Source organism: Monopterus albus, unplaced genomic scaffold (assembly GCF_001952655.1).
Source record: "Monopterus albus unplaced genomic scaffold, M_albus_1.0 scaffold133.1, whole genome shotgun sequence".
NCBI lineage: Eukaryota > Metazoa > Chordata > Actinopteri > Synbranchiformes > Synbranchidae > Monopterus > Monopterus albus.
The window spans coordinates 212,529-222,694 of record NW_018128013.1 but is presented as its reverse complement, the minus strand read 5'-3'; the positions used below and the strand labels follow the sequence as shown (position 1 = coordinate 222,694).

General features: G+C 41.2%; 1 protein-coding gene across 2 annotated transcripts in view; it reads left to right on the top strand.

Moving 5' to 3' along the window:
• Positions 1-10,166, top strand: part of LOC109967637 (cadherin-18-like) — a 202,572-nt gene that overhangs the window by 115,437 nt on the left and 76,969 nt on the right. For both annotated transcript variants that reach the window (XM_020613365.1, XM_020613366.1), the window contains exon 5: positions 4,798-4,965. In XM_020613365.1, the coding sequence (XP_020469021.1) occupies positions 4,798-4,965 (168 nt within the window). The remainder of the gene's footprint in view (positions 1-4,797; positions 4,966-10,166) is intronic.

The window sequence follows — 10,166 nt, the reverse complement described above, 5'->3', positions numbered from 1 at the left end:
CCACTCTGGAAGGACTACACAGTTCCTGCTGCCTCAAAAAAGCTCAGAACATCATTAAGGACACTTCACACCCAGGACGTTCACTCTTTGAACTGTTGCCATCAGGTAGATGGTTCAGAGCAATCAAATCAAGGACCATAAGGTTCAGGAATAGTTTTTACCCAACAGCAGTTACCACACTGCTGTTGGGTAATAAAACAAAATAAAAATAAAATAAAAACATACACTCCAAATATAAATACACATATACATTGCCCCATATATGCTGTGAGATAATGAACATATACAGTAGCTGATTTTTTTGTAGTGGGAAAAATATTTTTTAAAGTGACAGGAAGTCAATAATGGCAACACAGTAAAATAACTGTAATAATCCTCTTGACATGACAGAAAAAGATATTTTGAAGTTCCAGAGGAAGCAGAGTTTATTTTTTCCTGACAGATTTATTGAAGCTCAAGTCAACAATTTATCCAGATTATCTATCTAAAACCAAGCATACAGTACAAAGATGAGCTCCAACATAATGAACCAGAGTGGATCTTAAAGTGCCTTATCTCAGAAGGAAGAACAGTGTCTGCTGTTTTCACTCTACACCAACGACTATATCTCGAAGGACCCCTCTGTCAAGCTCCTAAAGTTTGCTGATGACACAACGGTCATTGGTCTCATCCAAGACGGTGATGAGTCAGCCTACAGACGGGAGGTTGAGCAGCTGGTCATGTGGTGTAGCCGCAACAACCTGGAGCTGAACACGCTCAAAACAGTGGAGATGACAGTGGACTTCAGGAAGAGACCCCCCCACACACACACACACCTTACCCCCCCTCACCATATTTGGCAGCACTTCAGCAACCAAACAGGACAAGTACAGACTTCAGCAGACAATCAGGACTGTAGAAAAGGTCATTGGTGTGAGCCTGCCCTCCATGGAGGACGTGTACACCACACGAGTCAAAAGGAGGGCGGAGAGGATCACTACAGACCCCTCACACCCTGGACACAATCTGTTTGAACTCCTCCCCTCTGGAAGGCGTTACAGGTCACTGTGCACTAAGACAACCAGGCACAGGGACAGTTTCTTCCCCCGGGCCATCACTCTGATTAACACGTGACCCACGACAGTATGACTGGACAATAACCCTCAGTCCAACACCTGTAAATATACATTGTACAGATTATACAGATTCATAGAGGTCTCTATTTTTAAGTACTCTATTTTTATTCCTATTTCTTTAAATTCACAATGAGCATTCCTTCGTCTGTCTGCATTGTTTACTGCTTGTTAATACTGCTTATTTTGTTATATTACACAGCCTTATGTTGGTTTACTGTTTACTTGCCCCTTGCATGTGGATATGTATATACACATCAAGAGCTGATGTACCAGAGTCAAATTTCTCTTGTGCCTTACACACCTGGCCAATAAAGCTGATTCTGATTTTGATTCTGATTCTGGTTAGACACAAGACTCAGGAGGATGTCAACAAGGGCATCAGTGACAAATGGTGGGTATGTGTTGAGGCTTGCCAGCTGCCTGTTAGACTCTCTGGAAGAGGTCATGGTCCACAGGGCAATACGTGAGGTCTCACCAACAGGTGGATGTATGTGGGACAAAGCTGAGCACACTCCAAGCACACCTTGACTGGAAAGAATACAAGAAAAAGCAAGAGAAATAGGGAACAGAATGTAATTTAAATGTTTTTAATATTACGTTTTTAAACAGTGTTCTGAACTGCTAATTTTTGTTCATTATAATTTGAAATTTAAACAAACATTTAAAAATCACATCAACACAGTAATCTGCAGTGTAGGTCAGCCTGAGTTTTAATTTAGACCTGGGGGGATAATTACAATATCATTTATTTAATTGTTATTCTATGTCAAAATTAAGCTCAATCTCAAAATATTTATAAAGTTTGTGACCTGAGCAGTTTCTAACTAAATGCAATGAAATAACAATCACTCTGTGCCCACTGTAATGTGAGGAGCTTGAACTCAAGTAGTTGTTCCTTTGAGAATTTCCTGAAATGCAGCCACAGCCTATATGGGGTTATTTCCTCAGGATAGCATTATCAGTACTTCTGTCACCAGTTCTTATTTGAATATATAGCAATATTTCTTTTTTTGTCATTGTGTATTATCCCTGTGTTGTGTTAGTGTGTCAGTGCATACACACAAAATGTATTTAAATAATATATATAAAGATTAAATCAAATAAAATGTATACTGTTGCAGTTGAAAGTCCAGCCAGGAAAGCTTTCTTAAAGTTTTTTTTTTTGTGCTGGTGTCAGCTGATTCAGTATTTTCAGTGATGTTGGCTCTAATTTCTGCTTATAATAAGAAAATGTGTCAAGCACAATGTTTTGCTTCTTTTTAAGAGGTTTATATACCAATTTCCACTTATGTGCATAAAAATAACCATGCTTAAATGTGAGTTTTGATGCTGATAAAACCTAATACGGTGATGGATTAAAGGAAAAACCTGAATTCCTAACTCCTACAGTGATGCGATCATTGACTCTTGTATGTTGTAGGAGACATTTTGCTGGCAGGGTTTGGATCCACTTGTCGACTTAGAGAGATGAATCACTGCAAATCAATAGAAAGTTGTTCTGAGTCAGCGTCTTAATCCTGTGATGAAACCTTTCCATCCTGATGGCAGTGGTCTCCTCTAGAATGACAGTGCCCCCATTCATAGGACTGGAGGAGTCACTGAATGGTGTGATGAGGATGAAGATGATGTGAATCATATGTTGTGGCCTTCACAGGCACCAGGTCTCAGCCCAGTTGAGCACCTATAGGAGATTTTTGCATCTATATTTATTCAGGGTAGGTTCGTGAGAGGCCACCTCTTTTTTCAGTAATGCCGTGTTCCCATTTACACACACCTGGAAGCTGCCCAGTACAAACCCAGTCTGACCTGCTGGCCGCTGAGCAGCTCCACTTAAGGGCCCTGTTCAAGATCATGACGATGTTAAAGAGGACAAATGCTGCAATGTCACCTGTCCTGGGTTTCTGGAGGGTGAATGTCTGGGGATTGAATCACTTATCTTCATTCTGGATTGACATGTTAGTGCTCTCAGCCAACATCAAAAACGTTGAACAAATTAGGCAAAATACTCATAACACATCAATATCACTATACACGCCCAAGTGGTGTGTGCCAGTGCAGATGAGAGGTGATACACTCCCAGTGTTATTGTTACGATTTCCTGTATTTGTATTTGTGTTTGCGTTTACACCATCTCTCCCTGCTGTTCTGCCACCATAATCAGCCATCATGCCATTTACCTGCCGTTCATTATGTCCCGGTCCTGCCTTATACATATACACCCTGTTTTCCACTCATTTGCTGCTGGTTCATTGATGATTACAGGTCCTGACATGCACAACCTGATCTTCGCCCCACTCCTGCAGTTTCTACCGGCCCTCTGGTTCCTGTGTCCCTCCTGGTTCCTCGCCTTACCTGTCCCCTGTTGCCCGCTGCACTTCCTGCCAGCCCTGAGCTGGCTTGACTTCCTGCCACCCAGCATAACCTGTTACTTATTTAATAAACTGCTTTCTATAGGTCCTACTCCTCTAGTTTTTGAGTCTGCATCTGGGGTCCACACCACACTCGCCTTACTTACTGCCATGAAACTGTAATGATACTTAATCAAAATCAAACAGCCTACATTAGCCATCCTAGCACTCTAGGAATGGCATTGCCATTCTGTCACCATTTTGGTCTAAACTGAAGTACAGTATCTCAACAACCTCAAACAAAGGAGTTAAATACCTTGTTCATGAATTATAAAATGGAGCATGAGATTGACAGGTGGATTAGTGCAGATTCAGCAGTAATGCAGCCGCTGTAAAGGGCCATTGTGGTGAAGAGGGAGCCAGAGCTGATGTAAAAGGTAGAGCTTTTCAATTTACTAGACAGTGTTCTAACCCCCACCGATGGTCTTGAGTTTTGGGTAATAAGTGAAGGAATGAGTTTGTGAATGAATACAAGCAGTTGAAATGAGTTTCCTCCCTCGGGTAGATATGGGGTACAGAGTGATAAGACCACTTCATTGATGTATTTTTCACAAAAATGTGACTACAATGAAATTAAAACCAACATTTGAAAATGAGCACTATAATGAAATGGTTTAGATTCTTTTGTCAAAAACTACCCAGTAACATGAAAGATGGATATGAAGTAATACTGTATCTTAAAGTCTCAAAGTCACAAACTGTACTGTAGCTCTTTGTAAGTAAAATGCTGACATGTTTTCTTTGGCATCTAAAATATTTCTTGTTCACAAGTTGAATGAGCTGCTTTGCATACTACTGTGAACAAGCAGCTGTCTTACATATCTGCCTTCCATAGCCAGAAGAAACATCTGACTTCCCGGGTTGGGCCCTCTTTTGGTTTTGTTCATCTGCTGTTAAAAACAATAATGGCAAATCATGGAAATATTATTGATATTCCTGGTTCTGAAGTGTTATGTTAAAAATAAAAGATAATCACTGTCTGTTTGAAACTGAAAACAAACATTGGCTTCCCATGTTAAAGTCCATTGTTTTGACAACCCACCCATCCACCCCAGCTTACTCAGGACTTACTCAGGACTGTTGCTCACTGTGTAACAGCATCACCTGACTTCTCCCGCTGCTCCCATTATAATTACTATAGCCACTGTGGGTTCTGGAACTTGTTCTTTGGAGAGTTGCTGGAATTCAACGCTGTATTTTTCACACATAGCTTTAAATTTGGTTTGTTCTAACAATGATGGCATGATATTCTCCTCTCCTCATCTCTACCTCAGGTATCATCCGTACAGCAATGTCCAACATGGACCGTGAGACCAGGGGCCAGTACGCTGTGGTAATTCAGGCCAAAGACATGGCAGGCTCAGTTGGGGGATTGTCTGGATCCACCACTGTCAACATCACCCTCACTGACGTCAATGACAACCCGCCAAAGTTTCTGCAGAGTAAGTGATCCCACTCATTCACAATGCACTGTTGACAGCAACCGATCAACAACCAAAATGTTGCTTCATCTTTATGCTTCATTTTGCTGTTCCCTTTTGTCCTGCAGCTGTGGTAAAGATACAGATAAATAAAAAAAATAGGCCTTTTTAAATAAAAGAATCAGTGCTTCATTTGCATGAATATCAGCAAAAAGGCATCACATGGCCAGATCTGGATCTGAATCAGTATGCTGAACACACAAGGAAGTTGACTTTGGTACAGTGGTTCTCAATGTTATTATAAATATACAGTACATGCACTGTGAAAGCTTTGAGATATGTAGATATAGTGGTGGTTATTATTACACCCCTAGTGTAATAATAACCTGAAGTTATCTCCACTGTTTTGAGCATGTTCAGCTCCAGGTTGTTGCACCCACACCACAGGACCAGATAGGATAAGTATAATCACTTTTATTGGCCAAGCATGTTACACACACGGGGAAATTGTTTCCGGTACAAAACCGATGGCAGCCATCTGTGGCGCCAACTCAACCGATGGCTCTAACCATCGGGGGCAACGGGAGGATTCAGTGTCTTGCCCAAGGACGCTCTGACATGTGGACTGCCAGCACCGAGATTCAAACCTTCAACCTTCTGGTTAGGAAACAACTGCTCTGCCCATTTCACCACTGTTCATCCTCCTGTCTGTAGGCCAACTTCTCATCATCTAGGACAGGGGTGGCCAATTCCAGTCCTTGAGGGCCGCTGTCCTGCTTGTTTTACATCTATCCCTGCCTGACCTGCTGCTGATTACCTGGCTCAGGTGTGTTCAGCCAGTCAGAAGCTGGAAGATGCCATCTTAGATGAAAGTGGAGTGAGGAAAGATAAAGTGAATTGGTATCTTCCAGCTTGAGAGTGATGGCTGTTGTGTCACCAGCAAACTTCAGGAACTTTACAGAGTGGTCCTCTGAGGTCTAGTCATTGGTGTAGAGTGAAAACAGCAGAGGGGAGAGCACACATCCCTGGGGGGCGCCTGTGCTTATTGTACAGGTGCTGGATGTGGTTTTCCCCAGCCTCACCTGCTGCTTCCTGTCTGGCAGAAAGTTGGTGATCCCGTGACAGGTGGGGGCAGGCACAGTGAGCTGGGTCAGTTTGGAGTGGAGGATGTCTGGGACGATGGTATTGAATGCTGAGCTGAAGTCCACAAAGAGGGCCCGTGCACAAGTCCTCAAGGAGTTGAGGTGTTGCCTTGTTGACTGCATCATCCACTGACCTGCAAACTGCAGGGGCTCCAGCAGGAGGTCTACAATGTCCTTCAGATGGGCCAACACCAGTCTTTCAAAGCACTTCATAACTACAAATGTCAGGGTGACAGGTCTGTAGTCGTTGAGTCCACTGATGGAGGGTTTCTTGGGGACTGGAATGATGGTAGAGCGTTTAAAGCAGGAGGGAACTTCACACATCTCCAGTGACCTGCTGAAGATGTGGGTGAAGATGGGGGCCAGCTGATCAGCATAAGCTTTCAGGCAGGGGGGGGTACAGGGAACAGCTGCTGGTGGTGTGTATGCAGTGGTGTGGGTGAGACGTGTGCAATGTTGCTTCTCAAACCTGCAGTAAAACAGGTTCAAGTCATCTGCCAGATGATGTTCTCCACCACAGGGGTGATGGTTTACTATAGCTGGTGATGTTCTGCAGGCCTCTCCACACTGACACAGGGTTGTTTGGTGAAAACTGGTTCTTCAGCTTTTCAGTGTATCATATTTTCTACTCTGATCTCCTTGTCCTCACAAAAGCTGATGCATGATGTCACAGTGTCAGTGTGTGTTCATCCAGGTCTGTAGATGCAGCTTCAAAAACACTCTTCGGTCAAAGCAGCCCTGCAGCTCTGATTTCACAACTTTAAAGCTCTGTCTGTAGGTCAGGATCAGATGGACCGTGCAGTGGTCAGAGTCCCAAGGCAGTGAATGGGACAGAGAGATAGGCGTCTTTTATTACAGTATAGTTAGCACTTACAGTGGAGCTATCAATGATACTGTAACATATTGTCCAACAACTAGAGAAACAAACCTCTAGTTTATTTTTTGTTGACGTTTAAAATGTGAACTAAATAGCATTAGTCATGTTCTCTTACATACAGCAAGACTTTTTTTGTTTTGTATTTGTGAACACAGAGACTGATTGATTAAAATGGCTGCAGATTGTCTGCAGCAGCTGGACAAAGTGGAACATGCTGAAATTATTGGCTGTTACAGTAATATAAGGTGAAATGGCTGGTGAACAGGACAGACACCAAAGTTGTTCAAACACATATATCTGTGAACACAGAGACAGTTTGTTTTAAAACTTCCAATGCGCATGTGAACTGTGTCAGTGATGGGACAGAGGCATGACAAGGACATAGTCCAACCAGAGGGTGAATCTGCTTCCAGTTAACATTAAGCAACAATATAAGCAATATGCAATTACTTTATATGTTATCATTCAGTTTTATAACTATTTTAAGTATCTGATGACAGAAGTAAAAATGATGTGTGAGAGTGTGACATATATTTACATGTTAATTTAGAGATGTAAGTTGCTCCAGCAAAAACAGACCTGTTGCATAAAGATAGCAGAACAGTGACCTGAGCTGTGTTTGCACTGTGCATGACCTGTGAGCAATCCACTCTATTACAGGAATCCAGTGGATGTTAGAGCAGTGATTAAAAATGGCTGCAGATTGTCTGCAAAGTGGAACATGCTGAAGTTATTTGTTACAGTTTTTCTGAATTGTTAAAACACATTTCTTGAAACCATCACTAATTTTCTCAAAGCCTTAAACACAAATCCAAATACTCAAACTAAATTCACAAAACCTCTGATGCTTCTGGCAAAATCAAACAATTGCTTCAAAACCATTACACCAGCACTCAAAATCCAACAGTGCTTTCAGATCATACACACGAGTCAATCATATACACACTGCAGTTCATTTATTAGGCTCTACATCAAAAAATGGAGAACAAAGCATCCAGGGCATGTAGTTACAAAAAGAAGTTTTAGTATAGTAAAAAACACACAAAACCAAAGAAATCACACGTAAGGTAAGTGTGGTGAATTTACAAAAAAAGCATGTTAAAATCAAAAAAGAAGAAGAAGAGGGGAAAAAAACACATCAGAAAGATTATTCTGCTTCAGGATCATGTCTTTGAGCTGGGCCTGGCCAGAGGGCTTCATCTGCATCACAGGCAATCTCCCTTCCCAGGCAATTGGCAACAACCCCTCTGGTGTGGCGGATCCAGCCTTGACAAGACTGCACGTCTATGTCACCGCAGGCCTGTAAGAGATTTTCCCTGGTATACAGGTTTCAGTCATAGACTTTCCACCGCCATGCAGAGCAAAACTCTTCTGTTGGGTTAAGGAAAGGGCTGTATGGTGGAAGGTCTTACTCTTCCTCGTCCTTTTTGTCCAACACCTCATATTCCTCTACCTCTCATATTGTTATCCATAGTTGATGGATGTACCCGTGCCATCTGTGCACTTTGAACTGGCTTATGATTTGTACCTTCTCATCACATAATTAGAAACAAGTGTGAATTGTTGTGTGTAAACGATGACAGCTGTGCTTTAGTTGTGTTTAAGTTCTGCTGTCGTCTGTTTAGTGTTTTGCAACACAAGTTCATCACAGTGTGAACTGTGTTTTAGTGAGAATGTGTTTAGATTTTAGCAAAAAGAGTGCATGAGATTTGCAAACAGTGTCTAAGTGCCTGAACGTGTTTGTTTAAGGTTTTGCAGAAAGAGTGATTTATTTGACAAACTGGTTTAGGCTATTTAGAATTTGGTTCAGAGAATGAGGTTTATTGTTTTAGCAATTGTAAAAAACTGTAATATAAAGCAAAGTGGCTGGTGTACATGACAGACACAAAAGTTATTCAAACGCAACATGTGCATTTGTTGTATAATTTATCTTAACAGCTGGCTACAAATTATTAGCATTAACTATTACATTGCTTGTTCATGAGAAGCACCTTCATCTGTGGATGTCCTACTGGTGCAAGTGCAATGATGTAAAACAGTAGGTCGTAGGAACACAGACCTACTAGTGCAATTGGAAGAAAAAGTAATTATCTCTTTTCAGTTTTATGATTATTTCATCTCGAAGCATGCCTTCTGTTTGGCTTCAGGTACGTAACACAGCAGTGTGTGCTTTGTAATGCATGTTAAGAATAAAATGTTAATTGCAATGTTGGAAAAACGGCAGTGACACACAATCCAATGTCTTCCACATAACCAGGCAGAGTACCAAGTTGTAGCAGGTGGATATGTGTTTGGTTATTTGGTAGCAGCCTGGTGTCATTTCCATGTGGTTTAATGAACATACAGTGGCGCTGCATAATGGAACCACACTATGGTGCAACGCATCTCCACTCAGAGGCTGCAGATTTATCAGCTTATCTGTTCTGCTGCCTTCAGATCTCTGCAGGGTTTTAATGAAGTACACAGTATAAAGCAGCCATGGATATCAATTACTAAGAGTCATATTCCTTCATAGAGAAATAAAGTACTGATTTACTAATGTTACTGCTTTAACGGTGGGGATATTTATTGACCTAAAAAAAGCATTTGACACAATCAATCATGAATTATTAATGGACAAGTTAGAAAAATATGGGATCAGAGGAATGGTTCTGAAATGGATTAGAAGTTATTTGACACAGAGGTGTCAATTTGTGAAGTTGGGTGAATACCAATTGAGTGAGCTGGATATTGTATGTGGAGTGCCTCAGGGTTCTGTTTTGGGACCTAAATTATTTATATTATACATTAATGATATATGCAAAGTTTCTGATTTAGTGAAAGTGGTTTTGTTTGCTGATGACACTACCATATGGGCATCCGGGGATAACCTACAGCAACTCTCTGGACGGGTTTCACAGGAACTTGAGAAGATAAAGAAATGGTGTGATAGTAATATAGTATCTCTGAATTTGGATAAAACTAAATGTATGGTATTTGGGAATCGTAGACTAGATAATGAACTTCAATTGAAAATTGGGGGAGCTAATATAGAACGAGTATATGAAATTAAATTTCTAGGTGTCATAGTTGATAACAAATTCTCCTGGAAATCTCATATCAGATATGTTCAGCACAAAATAGCAAAAAATAAATCGATATTGGCAAGGGTTAGATATATTTTGGACGGGAAAGCACTACGCATTTTGTATTCTTCATTGATT